This window comes from Pleurodeles waltl, chromosome 5 (genome assembly GCF_031143425.1).
Source record: "Pleurodeles waltl isolate 20211129_DDA chromosome 5, aPleWal1.hap1.20221129, whole genome shotgun sequence".
In the NCBI taxonomy this organism is placed as follows: Eukaryota; Metazoa; Chordata; class Amphibia; order Caudata; family Salamandridae; genus Pleurodeles; species Pleurodeles waltl.
The window spans coordinates 124047572-124072990 of NC_090444.1; the positions used below are offsets into that span (position 1 = coordinate 124047572).

Below are 25419 nucleotides of genomic sequence, written 5' to 3' on the forward strand. Positions count from 1 at the left end.
TGCGAAGTTTTGGCATTTTGCGTTTTCTTTTGTTGCAAATAGATCTATTTGAGGTGTTCCCCAAATCTGAAAGTAAGTGTTCAGTATTTGGGGGTGAATTTCCCATTCGTGGACTTGTTGGTGATCCCGAGAGAGATTGTCTGCTAGCTGGTTTTGGATTCCTGGAATAAATTGTGCTATTAGGCGAATGTGGTTGTGAATTGCCCAATGCCATATTTTTTGTGTTAGGAGACACAACTGTGTCGAGTGTGTCCCCCCCTGTTTGTTTAAGTAATACATTGTTGTCATGTTGTCTGTTTTGACAAGAATGTATTTGTGGGTTATTATTGGTTGGAATGCCTTCAACGCTAGAAATACTGCTAACAGCTCTAGGTGATTTATATGAAACTGCCTTTGATGTATGTCCCATTGTCCTTGGATGCTGTGTTGATTGAGGTGTGCTCCCTACCCTGTCATAGAAGCATCTGTTGTTATCACGTGTTGTGGCACTGGGTCTTGGAAAGGCCGCCCTCGGTTTAAATTTGTACTGTTCCACCATAGAAGCGAGATGTATGTTTGGCGGTCTATCAACACCAGATGTAGAAGTTGACCCTGTGCATGTGACCATTGTGATGCTAGGCACTGTTGTAAGGGCCGCATGTGCAATCTTGCGTTTGGGACAATGGCTATGCATGAGGACATCATGCCTAGGAGTTTTAGTACCATCTTTGCATGTATGGTCTGAGTTGGATACATGGCTTGTATCACCTTGTGAAAATTTTGAACCCTTTGTGGACTTGGAGTGGCTATCCCTTTTGTTGTGTTGATAGTTGCTCCTAAGTATTGCTGTGTTTGACACGGCAGAAGGTATGACTTCGCATAGTTGATGGAGAACCCCAGCTTGTGAAGTGTTTGGATAACATAATGTGTGTGGTGTGAACACTTTGTTAGCGAGTTGGTCTTGATTAGCCAATCGTCTAGGTACGGGAATACGTGTATTTGATGTCTCCTGATGTGTGCAGCTACTACTGCTAGACACTTTGTGAAGACTCTTGGTGCGGTTGTTATTCCAAATGGCAACACCTTGAATTGGTAATGTATTCCTTTGAATACGAATCTTAGGTATTTCCTGTGCGCGGGATGTATTGGTATATGGAAATACGCATCTTTTAGATCTAATGTTGTCATGTAGTCTTGCTGTTTCAGGAGTGGGATTACGTCTTGTAATGTGACCATGTGAAAGTGGTCTGATTTGATGTAGGTGTTTAGTGTCCTGAGATCTAGTATTGGTCTTAGGGTTTTGTCTTTTTTGGGGATTAGAAAGTACAGTGAGTAGACTCCTGTGTTCTTTTGTGGACCTGGTACTAATTCTATTGCGTCTTTTTGCAGTAATGCTTGAACTTCTAGTCCTAGAAGGTCTATATGCTGTTTGGACATGTTTTGTGTTCTTGGTGGGACGTTTGGAGAGAGTTGTAGAAATTCTATGCAATAACCATGTTGGATAATTGCTAAGACCCAAGTGTCTGTTGTTATTTCCTGCCAAGATTCGTAGAACTGGCTTAGCCTTCCCCCCACAGGTGTTGTGTGAAGGGGTTGAGTGACTTGTGAGTCACTGCTTGTTTTGCGGGGTTTTTGGACCTTGAAATTTTCCCCGGTTTCTTGGGAATTGGCCCCCTTTGTATTGTCCCCGAAAACCTCCCCTTTGGTATTGTCCCTGGTAGGTAGGTGGAGTTGTTTGTGAGGTGCTGGCTTGTGTGGCTTGACCTTGAAACCCCCCTCTGAAAGTGGTTTTCCGAAATGTGCCAAATGTGCCTCTGCCCTGCGGGGAATAGAGTGCGCCCATGGCTTTGGCTGTATCAGTGTCCTTCTTTAACTTTTCAATTGCCGTGTCCACTTCTGGGCCAAACAATTGTTGTTTGTTGAACGGCATGTTGAGTACTGCCTGTTGTATTTCAGGTTTAAAGCCGGATGTGCGCAGCCATGCATGCCTCCTTATTGTCACAGCAGTATTGATTGTCCTTGCAGCTGTATCTGCTGCATCCATGGAAGAACGGATTTGGTTGTTGGAAATGTTCTGTCCTTCTTCAACCACTTGTTTTGCCCGTTTCTGGAATTCCTTGGGGAGATGCTCGATGAGATGCTGCATCTCGTCCCAATGGGCTCTGTCGTATCGCGCTAGGAGCGCCTGCGAGTTTGCGATTCGCCATTGATTTGCGGCTTGTGCTGCAACCCTTTTTCCCGCTGCATCGAACTTGCGGCTCTCCTTGTCGGGAGGTGGTGCGTCGCCTGATGTGTGTGAGTTGGCTCTCTTACGAGCTGCTCCTACAACAACTGAATCTGGGGTCAGTTGTGATTTTATAAAAGCAGGGTCTGTGGGCGGTGCCTTGTATTTCTTCTCCACCCTTGGAGTTATTGCTCTGCTTTTCACTGGTTCTTTAAAAATTTGTTTCGAGTGCCTTAGCATCCCGGGGAGCATAGGAAGGCTTTGATAATTACTATGGGTAGATGACAGGGTGTTAAAAAGGAAGTCATCCTCGATGGGCTCTGAATGCAGCGATACATTATGGAACTCTGCTGCCCTGGCTACCACCTGTGCATACGCCGTACTGTCCTCAGGTGGTGAGGGCTTAGTGGGGTAGGACTCAGGGCTATTGTCTGATATTGGGGCGTCATAGAGATCCCATGCGTCTTGATCGTCTTGGCTCATGATGGTATGATCTGGTGATTGTGACGGAGTCTGTGCCGGCGATATACGAGTTGCCGGTGGTGGAGAGGGTGGTGGGGTTACCTTTTTTACCACTTTTGCCTGTGGTGTCTTGTCTTGGGTGTGGAAATCCAGTTTCCTCTTCCTTCTGATTGGGGGAAGTGTGCTGATCTTCCCTGTCCCAGTTTGTATAAAGATCCTCTTTTGTGTGGGATCTACATCTGTGTCCTTTAATTCCTCCTCAAACCTGTGTTTTTGTAGTTGGGAGGACAGTGAGTGTTCCTCTGAATAAGAGGTGGCTTTTGGTTCAGTTGCTGGGCGTTTTGGCACCGAAACTGTGCCTTTTATTATTTTCGGCTCCGACGAAATTTTTCTCTTTTTGGGCGTTGTACCCTCTCGGTGTCGACCATCTTCGGTGCCGCTATCTCTGTGTCGAGATGCTTCGGTGCCGGTGTTTTTGTGCCGAGCAGCTTCGGTACCGCTGTCTCGGTGTCGACTCTTCTCTGCAGCACTTTCTCGGTCCCGAGACTGCTGTGTGCCCGTGTCTCGACCTGAGTCGGACGATCTAGGCCCCATCTCGCCCTTTTTCGGTGCCGATGGACGGTCACCTACTTTATGGGTTGAGCCATGGCCTGTTGGCAGTGGCGTCCCCTGGGCTTTATCTGGTTTTCCGTGTGATGCATGTTTCGACGTCTTACTCACGGTTGTTTCGACGTCGAATTCTTCGGAATCCGATTCTGGGACGGAGAATGCTTCTTCTTCTTCTCCCTCTTCCTCGAACCGTTGTTGACCTGTCGGCGTGGACGCCATCTGCAACCTTCTGGCTCGTCGGTCTCGGAGCGTTTTTCTCGACCGGAACGCTCAACAGGCCTCACACGTTTCTTCTTTGTGCTCGGGTGACAGGCACAAGTTACAGACCAAATGTTGGTCTGTATAGGGATATTTACTGTGGCATTTAGGACAGAATCGGAACGGGGTCCGTTCCATCAGTCTCGATGTTGCACGAGGTCGGGCCGACCAGGCCCCGACGGGGGATCGAAAATACCCCGAAGGGCTACCGGAGCTCTTCAAGATTCGGTGTCGATTCTAATCTTACCCGATACCGAACGAAACAATACCGACTAATTTTCTGTTGATTCTGACTATCTTTCCGACCCGAAACACGGAGCGAAAAGGAACACGTCCGAACCCGATGGCGGAAAAAAAACAATCTAACATGGAGTCGACGCCCATGCGCAATGGAAGCAAAGAGGAGGAGTCCCTCGGTCTCGTGACTCGAAAAGACTTCTTCGAAGAAAAACAACTTGTAACACTCCGACCCAACACCAGACGGCGGACTATGCAAAGCATGTGTATCTGCAGCTACACATGCCACCGAACTTATAGTTACCTTAGGCCATGAGTTATAGTTACTTGAAATAACTAACTAGAACAGGTGAACATCTATTGTTTGTGTAAGTACATTCAGAATCTAACTATAACGTCCCTTTAACCTTTGTTAAAAAAAAAACATTGGAATTCACTTAAAAAAACAAAGTAAATTTCCTTACTATATGTTAATCCAACCACCACCGCGTATGGCTGCAGAGGTTGGCTGCCGGGCCTGGCCTTATAACCACCCAGCACTGCGCCACGCACGGCGTTGGCCATGCACTGCAGGAGTTGGCCGCAGGGCCTGTCTCTCTGGGTGTGAGAATAGGTGTGAGAGAGTGTCTCTGGGTGCGACAGTGAGTGTGAGAGGGTCTATGTGGGTGTAAGAGTGGGTGTGAGAGTGTCTGATTGCACTCCAATAGATAAAATATGCATTCACCTCCACAAAGGAGTTCAGATCATTTTTCAATATGGAATCACTGAGTAAGCACACTTGCTTTGCCTTCGCCTAGCCCAGGAGTTAGGATCATTTGTCCTTTCCAGAAGTGGAGCTCCGACTGGGGCACCTGCTACATTTACAAGTGCTTCCTGTTGAGGTTTAATTTCTGTGAAATTAGCATCACGGCCAGAACGGAAGCTCACCTGTTCATTTATCCAACAACAGTCCACAGTTTACATCCCAAGGCAGTGGTGGTCCCCAGGGTTTGGGGTACGCAACAGATGCCCTTTGTTCTTTCATTTTAGCCCGGGGAGGTGGCAGTTCCCATTGCTGCAGGAGGCCACACGGCCCGCATAGAATTCAACACTAGCCCCAAGGAGGTGGGGGCCCTTGGGGATGTGGGGGGCGCAGGGCCCACGCACATTCATTGTCACTTTAGCCCCACAACGGACTCCCTTCATTCTTTCATTTTAGTCCTGGGGAGGTGGCGGTCCCAGAGGCTGCGTTTCCCCCCTCCGCATTTCATTCAATATTTGACCCAGAGATGAGGTGGTCCCCATCGGCTGCACTGAAAGGGGTCTTGGAGGGACACCTAGACCAAGGCTAGGGGCTCAGGATGATCCTTCACTGGCCTCATCTCTCTTTTTTTTCACTTTTGTTTTCTGGGACTCAGCTGAAGCAGAGTCCCACGATGGCTGCCAACACTTCCTTGCTTAAGTGTTGGCAGCCAATCAGATATTAGCATGGGGTCAGTTGGATCTGCAGAGGATCAACGTCACTGGATAGCTACATTTTTTTTAACTATAATAACTACTGAAGGGATTTACACCAAATCATTAAAAGCACGCTTCTGGACCAAGAGCTAGTTTTCTGCCACATTGGTGTAATTCTGGCTGCAGTCATGTTCAAAAATGTGAAACATCCGATTGATGTAGAATGGGGGAAAATGGTTTCGGGACACCCTCTTTTTCTCGGCCCCCACTTGCGGATCACACCGAAACATTAAAGACAGCAGCTGAACTAACCAAAGTACAAGTATTGATAATTTTATGACGATTCGTCAAACAGTGCCAACGTTTTTGGCAAAACAAAAACACTTTGTCTATGGAAAAAATGGTCCTAACTATAACTACCTACTGGCGACCGCCAGAAGGTCATATATAAATACATATTCACTGAAAAGAAAAAAGTTTCAATGACGTTATAGTTAGGTGAATATCTCAGTGACATTAACGTTTTGAACTAATAAAGAAATTCCCCAGAAGATGCCAACACCACCCAGAGGACAGCCTTTCGGTCTGCGCGACTGGGGTTGGCCACATGGCCTGGCCTGCAGCCAGGCCCTGCTTCAAACTCCCCGCGGGCAGCCATCAAAAGGCAGCCCACATGCCCCCACAGGCAGCCAACTCCAGGCTGCGTTGGGGCTTGCAGTCAGGCCCCGATTCCAATGCCCTGCAGGCTGGCAACCCCACAGTGTGCACAGCTGTGCACAGTCCCATAACCCGGCGCCAAAACATATACATTAAAGGGGGGTTGGGGAGGGGAATTGTCCCTTACCTTTAAGTGGCTCCTGGGACCCCCATCCTCGGGGTGCAGCCCCCCTCTCCGAGCCTTGTTAGGCTCCAGGAAACCCATCTCCTAGGACCAAATATTTTTTATTTTTTAAAAGGGGGAGTGATATGCGTGGCCCCTTTTTCTGAGCAATATTAGGCACCAGAGATCCCATTTGTCAGGGCGAAACTAATAAAAAAGGGGAGGCGGGCTTTGTGGCCCTTCCTTCCCAAGCCTTCATAGGCCCCAGGGCCCCATCCCCTGGGGCCCAATGCACTTAAAAAGGAGATGGGGCAACATGGCCCCTCTTCCCGAGATGCATTAGGCCGCGGTGACCCTATTCCCTAGGGCCACATTTATTTTCCCCCAGAGCTGTGCTTTATTTTTTTTTAAAGGGGCACCTATTAAGCACAAAAATGGAGGCAGCGAGGGGGAGCTCCAGGGCCCCTGCCTCCTCAGCCAGCTCCCTGCATGGTGGAGGAGCCAGCATTTCTCTCTCCCGGAGGGAGCAGCATATGTCTCCCTGCCTGCATCAATGTGAGCAGGGAAACCGATCATAAGTCTGCTCCCAGCTGGTGGAAGCATTTTTAAAGCTCCTGCTCGCAGTTTGGCGGAGGTTTTAAAAAGCTCTCACCAGACAGAAGCAAACATGTTTCCCTGCCCTTGTGTCTCAGGAGTGGGCTCTCCCGGACACAGCAAGTGAGCCACACTCTCTGGGTTGCACCCACAGGGTGCATAAGGACAGAGTATCCCTACCCTGCTACCTTATCTCATTTTGTTTTTTTGTTTACTTCAGGAGAGAGGACTATGTCCCCGATCCCTGTAATGGCTGCGAGCAACATTTTTCTCATGTTGCTGGCAGCCAACCAGGAGTTCGCGGATTGGCCTATGGGGGAAAGAAGCTCCCTGGGCCAATCAAACCTCCATTTTTTTAAAACTGAGTTCAAGGGGCTCTTTCGAGAGCCCCTCAAACCCAACTGTCTAGATAAACAAATAGTTTTTAAACCTTAGCTTCTCAAACTACTGAAAGGATTTACAACAAATCACAAAAAGCATAGGCTACTTTGGGAGTTCCCATCATGCTCCACGGCTGAAACCACTGACAGCGTTCTAGGGTGATGGTGTGCGGCTGCAGATACAGAACCCCCTCTCTGCCTTCTCTGGTGCAGGGATAATGCGCGGATTCCAATTCATGGCGCGATTCCCTCCCTCTTGTGCCAGGACCTTGGGTGAGTCCGCACTTTCAGGAACTGCTAATGTCAGCAATGTTGATGTATACGGTCTGCGTGCTCTGAATAACTGCATTTCTTGCCCACGTCTCGCTGCCTCATTGTTAAAATAGTGTCTCGTTGCCTCTTCGATAAACTTGAGGAACTGTTTGCTCAGCATAAGAATAAGAGATAAAAGTGATTATTTCTGGCATGCATTGACTGCAACAGGGGAAAGGATCATCCCCCGCTTTTCTGTCAATACGACAACTTGTATCCAATAATCAGGGTCTCGCTGCTGCACCTCATCTAGTGCCAAAGAGGGGAAAGGAGAGGAAAGTGGGGGAAAGAAAGCCATTACGGCTGCAGTTGCTAGCAGCACTGCATGAGGCATAGATAAGACTCGTTGTTCTTGCTCTTACTCACCAAGAGCCTCAGTGGGTCGCAATAGGCCTCTCGCTGAGGAGGGGGTTTAATTGGGTCTGCCACAGAAGCCACCTGTGTAGCTTACAGATGCAGCTTGTGATGCCCAAGAAAACACTCCTAGCACGGTCAGTGTGGTCAGCCAGCAATGATGAAGCTGATTTCACGCGAGTCACAGTTCAAAATTTGTGCTTCTGCTAAAACAGATCTCAATTTGAAGCATTGTCGCCATAACTCGCAGGACAAGTAACCTGGCCCAGGCTCTGGTGGAAATATAGTATATACGGCTTCTGATCCCGTTACTTCTGCGGCTTTATTAACGCATTCCCCCATAAATCGCAAGGAGCAGAAGGAGGGGCCACTGGTAACTGACGAAGGCAAAACCACGACCAGCGAAACCATGGCATGGTCTGTGGGAGCAGAAAGAAACTTCCTCCCCGCCGCTTTCTCACAGCAGGAGAGCTTCGACTGCAAGCTTAATGTTAACTGCATAACAGAAGATATTGGGAGGAAAGTATGTAGTGATAATTCCGCAGGAACAAAGCGTCGGCACACATACCGCTGTTCTCACTCACTGGTGCCAAGGAACTGCCGAAGGTGCCTGAAGTTGTTGAAGGTCTTGAGGAAAAAAATATCAAGTTAGACATAACTTTGTGCCCGCCACGCGAAATAGTAGGCTGGACACACAACATGAACTGAATAACCTGAACACCTATAATGCTGTATTGTCTCTAGGTGTGTCAGGGGTACAACAGCAAACTCAAAGTGTAGGAAAACTGTTACACTCCAGCCTTACATCACCTTTTGCACAAGTGATCGAGGCAGACGAGACAAAGGAAAGGCATACCTCCGTAACAGAGTCTCTTCTTCGTCAAATTCCGGGCGAACTCAAAATATTGAAAACCACACAGGATGAGGCGAGTTGGAAGACAAAAAGTACAATCAGGCCTCATCAATAGCAATTTACAGCAGCTTACTACATGGATCACTGAGGTTGAACAATGTGTCTCTGACCTGGAAGACAGGGGCACCCGGCTGGATACCTCAGCCGCCAAGCTTAGTTCACTGACTTGCAGATCAAATTAGACAATGCTGAAATTAGATGACGTTGCTCAAATTTGAGGTTTACAGGGCTTCCAGAGGGGTGGGAAAATGGACAGGCTACTGTTAACATAATCACAGATTTGACACTGGAGCACGTCTACCCAGAGGCAGCATCTCAAAACTGGATCTCACTATCAAGCAGTCTCACCGAGTCCCGGCACTCTAATCTCCTAATGCCAAATACCCGCAGACAATACTGGTCAATTTTGGAGACTATCGGGTTAAGGAGTGCATCCTTTCTAAGGCCATTAAAGCAAAACTATACTAGATTCCAGTGGACTTTTCCTTTAAAGTATTTTCAGATATGCCTGCATTATCAGCTCCACGCTGGCAGGACTTTAAAGGCCTGATTAATGACTTTCAGAATGCTGGAGCCCCTGAGGGAATAGTACAGCAGTGAAGGATAAAAGTACTTTTTAGAGACAGTCATACATTTTCCACGCTGTGGATCAAGCAAGAGACTTTCTGCACTCAATTCAGCAGCCGGTAAGGGAGGAAGATCGAAAGGCGGGTAGAAGGGAAGCAGTAATTTTTAACTGTGTAAATGCCCAGCCTTGAGTATATGTGCTAAAAATATATCCCTAGGCACCCTAGGTGGTTTAACTGTCAAGGCCCTACTCTAGGGGTTGGGGGATAGGTTTAGTAGGGGGATATGTAGGGGCAGGCATGAAGTAGGAGCCTGGGGAGGCATGGGGTGGGAAGTCCCTACCAGGGAGGGAACCCATGAGCAGGGAGGGGGTTCCAGGGATAGTGTATCCTAGGAGGGGAGTTGGTGGTTGGGAAATGGAAAGAAGGGGGTGACAGGTGAAATGTAGGGGGCAAGGTGGTGGTAGGGGTGGAGGTGGGGGGATTACACAAATAGTAAAAAGATGTAGCTGTTTAGCCAAAGGGCTTAGTGCCAGTTTAAGCATAGGATTGTTGCATATTTTGTTACTATTGGATGGCCCATAGATATTTAACAGTTTTATCATGCAATGTGAATGGATTCAATAATAGACTGAAATGAAGAGCAATGCTGACTTGGTTTAAATCCCCCTGGGTTAGCGTACTTTTGTTGCAAGAAACACACTTTAAATCAGCCGGCTCCCCTATGAAATTCCCCGGATTTATACAGAATGCCTCTTTTGCTTTAAATAACGCTGTGGTTCGGGGCGTTGCTATTTTAGTTGTTAAAAAGATTAGTGCCAAAGTAATCAAAGTCCACACAGATCCCAAGGCTAAATGGGTCTCGGTCCAAGTAAAGGTGTATAATCAAGAGACTAATTTACTTAGTATACATGGTCCGACTGAAGACGCACACAAATGCGTCGTGCTTTGGAAGACTTTTTGAAGCGCAATGTCGGTTCAGCCTCCGAGTTTTTGGTGTGGGCGCATTAAAGGCTTTTTTTTCAGGGGGGTGGGGGGGTATAGGTTTCTGTGCAAAACTAAGACAAACTGAGAAAGCAGCCTATCAGCAGCTACAGGTAGCACTCAACCAAGCCACTTCGATGCACCTAGCATCCCCCACACAAGAATCTAAGGCTAAGCAGGCTGAGCCCCAGCACAATCTTAGGGAACATTTCTTAGCTCTAGAGGTAGTTCATCACAATACGATTTTACAAAAAAGCTATGAGAAAAATGAGCATGTGGGGAAATATCTGGTGTGGTCTGTCAGGTGTAAAACCAACTCTAACTGTATTAAACAGATTGTTTATCCTCTACTTGCTACGCTTACATTGGATCCTCAAGAGAGAGCGAAGGTTTTTCTTCATTACTATACAGATTTATAATCAGACACTACATCCTCCCACCGAGGATATAGATGAATGGTTGGCAGGAGTGAGTATTCCTGCAACGTCGTCCGAGCAGGGCTCCGCGGCAATCAGTCCTATTACGCTAGCAGAAGTAAAACAGGCAGTTGATATGATCCCTACCATCAAAGCTTGTGGAGCAGATGGGATTCCTGTGGAAACAGAAAAGCTATTCACATCTCAGGTGAATAAATTCTCAGTGGTTTTATTTACTAGTATTTTGAGAGGTTCTGAGATTCCAGATTAATTTACTCAAGCGGTGATGGTCAGTTTTTTTTAAGAAAGACAAGCCAGCACAGGATGCAAACTCTTACTGTCCTATTAGTTCAATAAATGTGGACTATAAAATTTTCATGAAGATTATGGCTAATTGTCTTTCTCCATTGGCGTCCTCTGTCATTCATCGGGACCAAAATGGGTTTATCCAAGGTAGGAGCATGGCAGTCAATACACACTACCTGATCCAAGCCACTGATTTTTTTTTTTTTTACCTCAACTCAAGGCACAGCTGCAATTATAATGTTGGACACAGAGAAGGCATTCAATTGGGTCTAATGAAAGTCCTTTTTGCGGTATTAACGAAGTTTGCATTCCCTCCCCAACTAGTTCAAGTAATCAAAACTCTCTACACGGATGCCAACGCATCCATAGCCTTTACTGGGAACATGGCGGACAGATAGTAATAAGTCGTGAAACACGTCAAGACTGTCTTCTTTTCCCTATTTTATATGCTTTCTTTTTAAAACCACTGGCCGCCGCCCTCCAGCAGAATAAAACAATGTTAGCTCCAATCGCACGGTCTGCCAAGTTAAAACTATTTGCCGACGATATGGCCTTGTATCTGGCTACTGATAAGGCTAATATACAGTGGGCCTTTCCTAAAATTAGTTAGTTTACAAAAAATAGGAGGCTATACAATTAACCACTCAAAATCTGAGGCCATACTGATCAACAGCGCTCAGGAGTTTCTACTAATATCCATACAGGCCCATTATTCTTCGACAGAACCTGTAAGATATCTAGGGATTAGGGTTCCGTCAAATCTGGAAGAGTTATGCACCCTTAATTTTAGGACCACTCTGCAAATGCGTCAACCTTTTGAATCAATGGCAAGATTTGACTCTCTCGATTATGGGAAGGGTGGCATTAATTAAAATGTACATTCTTACTTTATTCCTGCTTCTATTTACTAACATTATGATAAAGATTCCACAAGTTGTTTTAGACAATCAATAGGGAATTCAGACATTTTCTCTGCAGGGTAAAAATCCAAGGCTCAGAATGCAAGCCCTACAGTTGCATCCAGAAGAAGGAGAGTTCGCTTTATCCAATTTGAAAATTCACTACCAGGCGTCTCTGCTCGATGGGAGATTCCATTTTTTTCCTTAACTTATGCTAAAAGATTGATTCTGAGATTGCTCACCTCAAATGTCTGTTTATGTAGCAAAGTGTTTAAGCATTGGATCAGCACAGTGCTATCCACGCCGAGCTAGATAGTGACAAAGTCTTTTGCTATTTATACAGCAAAGTCTTTAAGCATAGGATTGACCCAGTGTCATCCTCGCCGAGCTGTAAAATGACAATGGTAAAATGGTATATATATATATATATATATATATATATATATATATATATATATATATATAGAGAGAGATACAAAATACCTCATATTTTTCTATACCGGTTCCAGGAAATTTAGGAAGGCTGTGGGATTCCAGGCTTTCTTTCTCAACTGAAGTTATTGGACAGCGTTCCATTGGGTTTGTGCTTAAACACTCAGGCGTGCATCCGTTGGTCTGGCCTGGGATTCAGTCGATTGCAAGATTTCTATTATATGGGGCGATTCTCTCAATGGCAGTGACTTGTGAGTTTAAATCCAGATATAAAGGCTTCCTTCTTCTTCAGCTATGTTCAGATCAAACATTTTTGCTCAGGATATATTGAGGGAGACGCAATGATAGCTGAAAAACTGGGGCAGGCCTATTTTATCTCACTGGTACACGATATAGGGAACTGGTATGGGGTTTTGATCGCTGAGAAGAACAAGACTGATTCCAGGACATTGGCAGTATATTGCTAAAGCCAAGGGGTGTAGCTTTGACATGAAGCAGTGGCAATTCTATAACCAAATAGCCATAAGGCAGTTAGAGATGCTAATCTGCAGAGAATGTTTTTTTTTTTTTTTTTTAACCAAGTGATTGTTATACCCCAGCAAAGCTCCGGAGAATGCATCTAAAGCAGCAAGGTGAAACCCCTGAATGCAATCAGGCCAGCAGGGATTGGTTTCATATAATATTCACACGCCCAAATAAGGAAATCTTTTGGAAAGGGTTTTTTTCTTCTTTTTTTAAAAACTGGACCGAAAACAGGCAGTTTCCCCTTTCTCCAGAGGCACATATAGCACTATTTGGTTATACAAGGCCACAGTCTGAGATGAAGGTGGGGCAGTGTCAATTAGCGTTCATTGTGAGGTTAGTGGCTAGATCCCTGATTTTAGCTAACTGGAGATCGGATAAATCTCCAGTAGTCTACGCAAGGGTGTCAAAAATGAATAGCGTTTTCTCTCGGGAAACACTATATGCAAAAAGATCGGGTTCTGCTATTAAACTGAACAGAATATGGAAAAAGTGGGCTATGTAAACATTGCCAGGGTTTGGAAATTTGGGGTACGTTACTCTCTGGGCCGAGTATGGCATAATGAAGTCCTGCTTCAGTGTATGATTATTAACTGTTTCGAATCAACTGTGCTGTAACATTTGATTTGTTTTGTTAGTGCTAAATCTGGAAAAAAAAAAAAAAAAAATCACAAAAAGCACGCATTCTGAGCCAAAATCTACATTCCTGCCAAATAAGGTGTGAACTCCGTTCAGCAGTTTTTGGCATAGTGAGGTCTAAAAAAAAATGTCTACTGAAAATATATAGGGTTTTTGCGTTTTGGGAACACTCCCATACCCCTTTTTTTTCTTGGCCTCAGCTTGACGGATCACCCTGAACCTTTTTAAGAACAAACTAAACAAAACCTAAAAAGAAGAGTTTGTTGACGACATGGTCTATGAATGTTATTTCACAAGACTGCCTTATTTCGGTCTGTCTTGCATTTCGATGAATTGCATTACACAACAGTTCATACCCGGTGTATATTCTAGAGGCCTGAATCAAATTATACATTATCAGCTCTAAAACTATCAAAAGGAGCAGTTTTTAGCCACTGACTGAGAGCCTGAACTAGTGGTGCTAGAACAAATTTAAGAGTGAGGGTGCTGCCATCAGTGTTGCGTCACTGAAGTCACTGGAGTTGTGAAAACTCCAAGCATCACACAAAGAACAGGTGTTGCAAATGAGCCAAGGCCATTCAGCAGAAGAGTGGGAAGGGTGTGGTGTGTAGTTGGTAATACATTTTAGAGCATGGAGTGGTAGCACACAGTCATTTACATACAGCACTGTTTCCAATGAAATGGCAACTACATCTGTATGGATGTGTAGATTTACAGACTGCACTACACAGGACACGGATGATTATGTGTGGAAATCCAGTTTCATTGAACATTTATCATTTGTGCAGCAAGCATGTTGGTTTGTTTTGATTCTATTTTTTCCAACACGCTTTAGAATTACAAAATAAAGTGCTTTGCTTGTGCTTTCCCAGATGCTGAAATATTTGTACAGTTCGAGTTTTGTTGTATTAGAAAAAAAATAAACATTCTATGTCAGTGGTTTCCAACCTGTGGTCCGGGGACCCCTGGGGGTGTCCCTGAATTCCGGTAATGATTCAGTGGGGGTCCTTGGGTTCAGTAATAATAAAGTGGGGGTCCATAGAAGTCAGAAGGTTGGAAACCACTGTCCTACAGCCTTTCCATTCACACTCTGCAAGACTGGCACACAATCCTCTCGGTGCAGTGAGAGAAGGAGATTAAAGGCGAATGTAAACATGGGACTGCCTGCTAGACGTGTCTGTGTGCTATGTTCGTGATACCACCATGTACCACTCCACTAATGTAACTGTTGAAAATGTATTAAAATATATTTGAAAACACAAAAAATTAGCGCCTGGGCGTTAGTTTACGAACTCTCGAGTTGGCACAAGGGGTAGGGTGACCAGATTTTGAGCAGCAAAGACCGGGACGTTTTGAAAAAACAGAAGAAGGACTACATATTTACATCAAAGGAGCATCGCAGGATGACCGCTCTCATCAACACCAGAACGCAAAAGAGGCACTAAGAAAATAAATAAAATTTAATTTTTTTAACCTGCATCATACCTGTTAATTACATTGCCTTCTTACAACAATAATTACTAACTAACGCTGCTTTGGAACACCTAAAAAGTACCTCTCACTATTTTAGTCGCCCCCCTCCAAAAACCGAGACATGAGCCAAATTTGCTGAAATCAGCCGGGACAGCGGATGAAAAGCCGAGACACCCTAAGAGTCAAAACCGGGAGGAAGGGGAGCGAGGGAGAGTGTCTTTCTTGTCATAAGATCAGATCCCACCAAGGCCAACGCGGCCCTTCACGCTTCCGAGATCAATACACCGAGCTCACGTTTCACTGGCCAGAACCCACAGCGCCTCGAAACGGGAAGACAGCAGTACCGGGCGCTATTTAACACTTGTTTTCCTCGTCTGAAACCATTATTAAAAGGGTTAGCAAGTCCCTCAGTGCTGAACCCCCGATGTTACTCTGCCATAGACACAGAAAGCGCTCTTCCTGGCCATTCTGAACGGAGAAGGAGAGGGCTGGTGCGCGAGGCAGCTGTGTGTCTGTCAGTCGGCTCCATCCCAGGCCTCCAGTGGGAAGCAGCGCCTCGAGGGCTCGCTGTGCGCTCACGTTTTCGGAATGCACCTCACCTTTGGGCGGAGACGGCCTGGTATGCTGCTTGCATTCCGCTCCGGTACCAGACCGGAAGGCCCGGTGAGGCTTTAACTCTTTCCTCCTCCGGGATGAACGGCAGGGACACATGCATTCCTGAACCAACTACCGAGTCTCAGGTCCACGCGGAGAGCGCCACTGGAACGCTAGGGGACGAAGTCATAGATCACTTTTCTGATTTTTATCAACTAGTATTTCGCGCCACCATCCACATGAACCAACTTTTCCTGCACTGTGCGCACAGACTGTAAGAAAATGGGAAAAGACCGGAGCTAAAGAGCTCTCATCCTGGATCTGTCCAGACCTCAGACATGATTGACAACAGTGACGCATTTGACCAGGTCTAGAGGGAGGGGCTCAAGGTGGCCATTGGTCAATGAAGTCACAATAGATCAAAAACGTCAGTAGGCGTCATCAAAGCAACGTTCTAAGGTGGCTATTGTTGGTGACTGTTAGCTATGTGCAACTGGGGAAACAGAATTCTGTTTTTCCTCTTCACTGGATGGCCCCTTTATGAAACCACCTCCCACTGTGGTCCACCCGCACAGAACCCTCATCACCTACCTCACTCCCATGTAGGTTCCCAAACCCATCCATCCCATAGGAAAATCAAAGCATGCACCTTCAAACAGCACTGCACATCCTTTCAGGCCAGGGCTGAACTTCAGAAGCCCCACTGGATAGGACCCGTGGGTGCTCACAGCCACAGGTCCTTGGTGCAGAGAACAAGCGCCAAGAGGTCAATCAACAGGAGAACAGGTAGTATATAAAAAACACATAACTTTCTAAATATATTGCTTTGGCCAGAAACGTGGACATGATTACACAAGAAAATAAGTGGTCTTCATGTACCTGAGGGGCATTACAACAGAGCACACCTACCTTGAGCAGCCAGGTGAGCACAGAGTCACGATACGGGACAAATTTGTTCTTGTTCTTGCCAGCACTTTGGTCCGCAAGGGCAGAGATGACCAGCCCAAGAGTGGTGAGGGACCTGCATGAGGAAGAGTGATGAACATTCAACGTTACACAGCAAGAAGGGAACAGAGGTCCAGCCAGGGCCTAGGAGATGAACAAGAAAGCCTGGTTCTGCACCCTGCGTATCATAGGAGGTCACAATAGAAGCCAGGTTCTACACCAATCGTATCACAGGTGATAACGAAGGTCAGATCCAGCGCCCGCATATTGCAGGAGATGATCACAACGGAAGCCAGATCCTGCACTCAGATTGTCACAGGACATGGAAAGGAGATCCAGGATCTGCACTCAGAGTATCACAGGAGAACACAAGGGAAGGTCAGTTCTGCACTCAGGTTGTCACAGGACATGGAAAGGAAAGCCAGGTTACGCACCTAGTGTGTCGCGGATCACAAGGGGCAGCAGGATGTACCTTTAATGTAACAGGAGGTGAACCAAGGCTCTGTAATTAGTGTGACAGGGTCAAGCAGGAAGGAAGCAACAGTGAAGATGAGCAGGAAGCCAGGCTCAGCTGTGACTGATGTGGGCGAGGTGTTGACGCATAGAGGACCCGCTCAGCAGTCTGTGCGACATGCACGCAGCAAGAAAGCGCATCCCTGTACCCATTGCAGAAGGGGCTGGGGTGCAGCATGGACAATGTTTGCATAGGGAAGTCTTCAATGATGACTGTATGAAGGTGAAGACAAAGTGCAGGCCATGATTTATAGGAAATGTGGGTGATGCCCAGGGGTGCAGCACACAGAGGAACGGGCTGGTGTCTGGAAATGTATTCTACAAAGAGGAGAGCATGGCATGGACACCCGGGACTCTTTAGCAACCTGAAGGCCAAATCAAACCAAGACAATACATGAGGATTGGGGTGCTGTTGCCAACCGGGATAATTTGTAGCCAAGACTGGGCTGCTCTTTCTTAACCCTTTATAACAATGCAGTAGATGTTATTTAAACGAAAAAGACATGCATGAGTCACACTGGTGCCTGGCAACGAGGGATCTGCTGCCATACTCAATAGGGTGGCAGCGTAAATCACCTGAATGAAGTCAAACATCCAAATCAGAGGCCATTTTCTATGACCAGAGGTTGTATCCCTCTGCGGGATCCCAAATCCCGCTCCTTTAGGACATTACACACTGGAAACTAATTACAGCCGCCAACAATCACATGCCATTCACTGTCCCTTCACAGATCTTGCCACTGAAAAGGGCGCACTTGTTAATGTTGCTTCCTTCCTTCAATCTGTCCCCTGCTGCGCCGGTCTTTGTTGCTCTTTCACTGCCGGCTAAATCCACCAGGCTCAGCTTGCTCACTTTCTCTCCGGACGTCTAAAGCAAAAAAAACACAGAAGAAAGAGGGTGGAATTCACTTTACATGTGTATGGACATTGCTACACAAGTCTCATCAACCCACGGCGAGTGAAATGCATCAAAGATTGACACACATCAATAAAGGATGATCCACCAATGGTACCAAAGATGTGAATAAAAAAAAAAACATAATTATCTTTCAATGCAGTATCTTTGACAAGGCGCTGAAGTGTTTGTACTAAAAAAAAAAAAAGTACTAGAAAACGTCGTAAAGAGAATAGTAGAGTTCTAGGATTCCATGTTTCTGCCTAGCAACGGGCTTTCTGAAGATCCTCAAAGGCAACATCAGCAAGAACTTTCCAAACCAGTGATTGTGTCTTAGAATACTCAAAATAAAAATAGCAAAATGCCAGTTTGGTTGCTTATGTGTCAGTCTCTCCGCGGCAAGGTACTTAATATGTTCTCAAGTCCGTTAAGCAGTCTTGAGCGGGTAACCGCACAGGATCTCCTTGCTGCAAGTTCAGTAAGATCACCTTATTCCCTTCAGTTTACACACAAAGAATTCAAGTATCAGAGATTCTGAAAGAGATCAGAAAGCCAGTTCAAGTCATTTTCCTTGATCTTCTACTGAAATGCTGAGTGATAACTTTGTTGACTTGAAACTGAGGAACCTTAACTGACCCTACCGTTTGGAGCAAGTCTGTCACAACACAACACTATCAACACAAGTCTGTTTGGTTGTCTCAATGCCATGGTGTCTCACTCTGAAGTATAAGCAGTCTTCGAAACAGACTTGCAAATTGAATGAGCATTATAAATATCAAGGATGAGGTGCAATCTATCATGCATTTGCTCTGCAATACGTGTATTTTGATTAATCAGAATTTACAACAACTTCTGTAGAAGGGCTACGGATTATATTTTTGGGAACCTTTAACATCCCTGTTACAATGCTTAAGTTCAAGAAAACCTATCCTAAACCATTGCCTCAAGATTACCTTTAAGCAAACGCAGAAAAGTGGCATCATATAACCTTGGGGAATGGGGAGGAAGCACCTGTCGCTTTAACACTATTAAACAGATCTGCAATGTAAGAGGTAAGTAACCTTGCTTTCTCGTGAGAAATTATGCACATGTATTATAAATGAGTTCTGAAATCCGAGAGAAATGGGACAGTTTTGGAATCAGATTTTGATTAGAATCCTGATAAGTGCAATGTGACCGGCTTATCTAAATATTCATCCTTCTGGGGACCTCACACATGCAGAAACCATGAACTGATCTCCATCCAGCAACCTTCAGGTAGCGCCGATGAGAGAGCTGCAGAAGCAGGGGATGCCCTCTCTTGTGGGCATCACCTGGAATTATCATACAGAACTCGTTCTATATGAAATCACATCACATTAGCATGATTGAAAAGGCTTTAACACACTTGCTTTATATTCTTAAATGAAATAAACATTCCATACATGTATTCACACCGCATTGCTGTAGTGCAGCCCTTTATCAAGCGTGGTCAATCCCTGACCTATGGAACATGAAGCACACAGCCATAGTTTAGGAATGTTTTGTTCAAAGAGTGCAGCTGTTGTGCAGAAATCCAGGTGTGACTCAAGAACATAAGTGACAAACTGCACTCATACGCTTTCCGGGTCAGACTCGGGGCCTGCTCTGGAGCAGTAGAGGGAGAAAATATGTTTCCGGTTCAGAGTGCTGTATCTGGGAGAGGACAAATCCCCAATATTAAGACATATGCCCCACTGTGGTGAAGCTTCGGAAATCACTGCAGCATAACTGGTGTCAACTGGGAAAAGTAGCAATGCCGAATTGCTAACAAAACGGGAAAATGCTGGTATTCAAAACCCTTTATGGAATGGTACAGCATCTTCGATTCCACATCATATCCCATAAGATGTTTAAATCGGCACCTGAGCGAGCTCCGTCACCTGAGCGAGCTCCGTCACCTTTTACTGTCTTAGGCCCATGCTCAGGAGTACACGTGGTGCTCCATGTGGTCCAATGGCTAAGTTTCTCACCTTTGCACCCGGAGACCCAGGTTTTAGTTCAAAACACTGGACTGGGAATTCATGTGGTATTATGTCCATGCTTCTTGGTGCCACATGTTAATCATGTGTTTAATGTGGAAACAGAAAAAAGTGGCAAAGGGTGCTACCGATTCCCGGTTACCGCACGCTCCCTTCCCCACTGCATCCTGGTTTCAGTAATCCATACGGACCTCACGCATCATGCTGTACTACTTACAGCACCCCACGCCTGCCTCAGGAAGGCTAGAAACATTCTCAATGCAGCGCCAACCTGCTTCTTGGAGCTGGATGGGGTTATATCATGTGCAAGTAAACTGCCAGACTCTTTCTGTCCACATATTATTTGTGTGGACTACAAATATTTATGAATTTAGGAGCTACGTTCTAAAAATGTTTTTTTTACTGTTCACCTCAAAGGAGGTCTGAAGTTAAGCCACACCCCGAACCCCTAATAAATCTCAGCTCTCTTGGTCTTAAACCTACATCGAACTTTGCAGAGTACAATGGAAGAACACTTCCACCAATTTAATGTTAAAACACGCTGGAAAAAAAAAAGAAAAACATGTGTTAATCAGAAAAACTAGTATTTAATACCTAAGTAGTATTAAGCAGTTTGTCAAAACAGCGATTTCATGTTTGTGTTTCGATGACAAGTGAAAAAAAACGTAAAAACTCCGAGAGTAACAAAGGGAAACCAACTCCCATCCCTGGTGACAAGCACTTTGCCGCGGGATAAAGGTACCCAAGAGGTAGACCGATGATTATGGGCTCACTCCAGGGATGGCATGACAGCCCTCCCAATATGCGACAATTTACAGTTTTTGTGCGGAGACCCCGCCATAAATCGGCCCAATTCTCTCAACAGGGAATTGTGAGGCTTCACTGAAGTGCAGGCCGACACAAACACCAGCTTTAGACACGGAGGAAACTGGACCAGAAAGCAGCAATAAAAGTGGTTTCTTGCGGTCCCTCCAAAGGCCCGTCGCTCCCTGCGGGCCTGAAAATCAATGAAAAGCCGGTTTCCAATAAATCCAGCCCCGTCGTTGTCTCTTCTCAGCACGACTTTTGTCGTCATTCCCTTTTCAAGCACGTCTGAATGAGGGATGCTCATCTTCCCGAAATGCCAAGGCTACGTCCCAACAGTAAATTTACTCCAGTGAATGGAGGCTGGCGCACAGCTGGCACCAGGGGGCTGCTTTTATAAGCCTGCACTAGGCACAATAGAATCAAAGGCAGCAGAGAGGGCTACCAGCCCGAGCCTGGCCCTCGTGGCAGGGAGGCGCAGAGGACAACGGCGCGGGGCCTTGGGAAGCTGTCGCGATCAACGGAGAGCCCCTTCGCTGTGGATTTATTGATGGCTTGAGATCCCTTTGTCTTTCAGCAGATGTTTGTATCGAGCTGCATCTTTCATCACTTTGCAGGCTGTTAAATTGGGATAGGGCAAAACTTTTAAGGATTATGGGGAACCACCACCCCACACACAGCTTCCCCCCTTTAACCACCCATCTAAATCAGAAGGGATCTTTTCAGCTGTGACATAGCCTTCGCCCTCCTGATGCTTCACCAGGGACTGAGGGTTTCTGCAAATATGTTCTCTTTCTGCAATGCTGTGCCCACCGCGGACACACGCGGACTGCGCTACTTGGCGACCGCCAATGGCTGAGGCGGTCAATCCGCATGCAATGAACAAGGCCCTCCGCCATATTGGGAAAAGAACCAACAAACGAGTTCTAATGAACTTTCCTCCACAACTCTTTATGTGGTCAGTTTAAAGCACCAGCATAACTTGCCATAGAGCACCAGCATAACTTGCCATGGAGCTTTTCAGGCAGCAGAGAATGTGCTAGGTTACCTGAGAACTGAAAATAATCAAGGCTTGCCACTGATCGTTCGAGCTGTCAGGTGGCTGACTTGGTAACCTTCTTAATACCAACATCTACGTAATGGCAGAGATGTATCACTGATACTAGGGCATCACGACTGTGGCCAAAAATGAGAGCTCACAACCGCAGTTAAACTATGTCTTGCAAGCCAACTCTTTGTTAACATATATAACTGAGGCAGGCGCTTCAGGATGGGATTACCTGCGCACAAGCTCAGCTCTAAATTTTGTCTTCAGTAGTGTTAAGAAATCAGGTCTGAGACGTGGCACGAGGAATGGGAGAGAAGACCAAGAAAACAGACACAGTTTTACTGGTTGCAAAAAGCAGCTGCAAATTGCGAACTGACCTTTTGCGACCAGTAGTTTATTTTGAAAACCAACCCATGCATTAATAGGTTGGGTAGAGGGTCGCAGAACGACCTGTGTAATTAATATTCATTTGGTAGGTTGCAAATTGCAACTCCTTCCCACTGTACATCTTCACAGGGACTACGGCTTGCACGGGGTAGCAAGCCATCATCCCTGTGAAAGTATTTCAAAATGGATTGTTTTAAAGCAGCCAGAGTTTCTTAAAGTAAATAAGGCAGCTTCATCTGTTTGTGGCATGTAGTGCTGTAGAGTCACATGCTCTGTATACTTCTGCCATCTAGTGTTGGGTTCCGAATGTTGCAGGTTGTTTTTCTTCATAAAGTCTTTTGAATCACAAGGTACAGTGACTCCTCTTGTGGTAATGCACATGGGCATCGACTCCATTGTTAGATTGTTTTCCCGAAAGCGTTTAGGATGGGAGTGTAGTGTAATAAAATGAATTGTCCGTGTGTGTGAATATGTATAAAAGACTAACAGCCACAGGTGCCCGGGGAGGTGGGTGGGCACATGTGAATCTACAGCACTCATGCCACAAACAGATGATTACTGGGTAAGTAACATTTGCCATTTGATGGCATGTGTGGCTGTAGCTAAACATGCTCTGTATAGAATGTAAAGCGGTGCCTCCCCAAAGCAGTGGCTAACCTGTGGGTGTTGCAGTATTTTGAAGGCGTACGTACCAACGCCTGACCTACATTAGCTTTTTGGTGTGCGAAAACATTCACACAATAATGTTTAGTGAAGGTGTGTGGTGTTGTCCATGTAGCTGCCTTACATATGTCAGCTATGGGAATGTTACCTAAAAAGGCCATAGATGCACCTTTCTGGCACGTGGAATGTGCTCGAGGGGGAATAGGTAGTGGCCTCTTGGCTTTTGCATAACAAGTTTGGATATATTTGGCAGTCTATCTTGCTATACTGGATCTGGTAACAGGGTTGCCTTTGTGTGGTGGACAGAAGTCAAAAGAAAGTTGTTTTGTTTTTTGAAAGGTTTTAGTTCTATCAATGTAGCGCATAAGCGCTCTTTTCACATATAATGTGTTGAGGGCTCTTTCAGCAACAGAATAAGGTTCCACAAGACTGCAATTCAATAGTTTGGTTGAGATTAAACTGATATACCAGTTTTGATAAAACGCTGGACTGGTACATAGAACCACCTTATCCTCATGTAAATGGAAAAGGGTTCTTGCAAGGTTAGTGACTGAAGCTCACTTACACATCCAAGGGAAGTGATTGCGATTAAAAAAAGCCACTTTCCATGATAGAAATTGTAAATCACGAATGAAGTTGTTCAAAACGTGGGCTCATGACTCTAGTGAGCATCACATTACGGTTCTAAGGCGGCGGCACTGGGTGTAATATTGGCTGTATCACTCTATTAAGTCCATCCATAACAGGTTTATGGGCAGAGATTTTAAAAAGAGTAGAATGCTGTCTGTTTTGAATGTAAGCAGCTTTAGTTGCTAGGTGTAACCTTATGAAAGTGTATGCTAAGTTTGCTTTTTGCAAATGAAGGAGGTACAAAATAATATTCTGTATCAACACTTTGAAGGGGTCCCAGTTTTGAGAAATGCAATAGTGGACAAAGCATTTCCACTTTGCTGCATAACATGCTCTAATAGTTGGTTTGCATGCCTTCTTAAGAATATCCATACATTTTTGAGGTAGGTTTAGATCTCCAAACTCTATGACTTCAGGAGCCAAATTACGAAGTTCAAATTGCGATTTGGTTGCCTGATCTCACCATGGTTTTCAGTGACAAGGTCCGGGTGGAGGGGAAACCTCTTGTGTGGAACTACCAAAAGTTCTATCAGAGGCGTAAAACCACGGTTGTTTGGTTCATGTGGATGTCACTAAATTCAATGTGAGAGATGTTTGTCTGGGCTTCCAAACCAGAAATGGAAGAAGGAGAGGTGGAAAAAGCATAAGCAAATATCCCTGACCAATTCATCCATAGAGCATTGCCCTTCGACTAAGGGTGTAGGAAGCCTGAGGCGAAGTGTGGGCATTTTGAGTTTTCTTTTGTTGAGAATAGGTCTGTATTTGGAACCCCACACTTTTGCAAGTAGGGTAGTAGGACTCGAGGATGGAGTTCCCACCCATGGATTTGTTGCCACATTCTGCTGAGGAGGTCAGCAAAATTGTTGTGTGTTCCTGGGAGGTATTCTGCTAACAGGTCAATGTTGTGGCGAATGGCCCAGTGCCAAATTGTCTGTGAAAGACAAGACAACTGCAGAGAATGTGCCTCCCTTATTTTTGCACATAATACATGGTTGTCATGCGGTCTGTGCATATAAGACCTACTTTGCTGATGAGATGATTTACAAACGCTTTGAGTGCTAGCTGAACAGCTAGCTAATCTAAGCTAGGTAAGATCCGATGTGTGTGATCTCAAAGACCCTGGACTGTGAAGTTATGGAGATGAGCACCCCACCCTGTCTGAGAGGTGTTCTTTGTCAGGATGATCTGTGGAACAGGGTCCAGTAAAAGCCACCCCTTCAGAACACTGGTTTTGTTCCACCACTGCGGACAGCAATAGATGCAGCTGCCTACCAACACTAGATCTTCTAGACGGCACTGTGCTTGAGACCACTGGCCTAAAAGAAATTCCTGCAATGGACACATGTGAAGACGGGAATGTGGTGTAATGGCAATGCAAGAAGCCATCATTCCAAGAAGTCTCATGACAGATTTTACTGTGACTGGGACGACAACAAGAGCCTGAAAACTTTGTAGCCTTGTTGCATTTGTGTAGGCTATTCTCAACGGTGTGTTAAGAATGACCCCTAGGAAGGGTTGCATTTGAAGTGGATTTAGATGTGACTTTTGGAAATTGATTCCAATTGTCAGGAGGCAGGGCATCATGAGAAGCTTGTGAGCAGCTGGTGAGTTGACTCTTTCTGGCATTAGAGACCACTAAAGAGTCTGTTGGAATCTAACCTTTGATAAAAACAAGATCAGATGGTGAAGTCTTACATTTTCTCTCCCCACGCAGAGTTATTATGCGTGCCCCAGCAGGGCCCTGAAAAATATAGTTTGCATACCTCATCATGCCTCTAAGCATGGGCAAATATTGTGTGGCTTTATGAGATGTAAGTGTCTCAAAAAGAAAGTCATCTTCAGTGGGTTCTTTGTGAAGGGGTATTTGGTGGTATATGGCTTCCCTCCTAATAAGTTCCTGAAAGGAGGTAGTATCGTCCGGTGGGGATGGTCTAGCTGGGTAAACATCCATGTCAGTGTCTACATATGGGTCAATATCATATTGAAACCAAGCATCTGTGTCTCCATGAAAAGGCACATTATCATCCCGTGTTCTGGCATATCATGGAATGAATGAGGTGAGCCCTGTGGGGTGATGCCAAGAGGGTCGCCTTGAGATGGAGGCGGTGAAGGAGTAGGTGGTGG

General features: G+C 45.6%; 1 protein-coding gene across 2 annotated transcripts in view; it reads right to left on the reverse strand.

Annotated features, from left to right (window-relative positions):
• KIF13B (kinesin family member 13B) overlaps window positions 1-25419 on the reverse strand; it is a 537272-nt gene that overhangs the window by 272207 nt on the left and 239646 nt on the right. For both annotated transcript variants that reach the window (XM_069233796.1, XM_069233797.1), the window contains exons 9-10: window positions 17624-17736; window positions 16320-16431 (exon numbers count right to left, since the gene is read on the reverse strand). In XM_069233796.1, the coding sequence (XP_069089897.1) occupies window positions 16320-16431; window positions 17624-17736 (225 nt within the window). The remainder of the gene's footprint in view (window positions 1-16319; window positions 16432-17623; window positions 17737-25419) is intronic.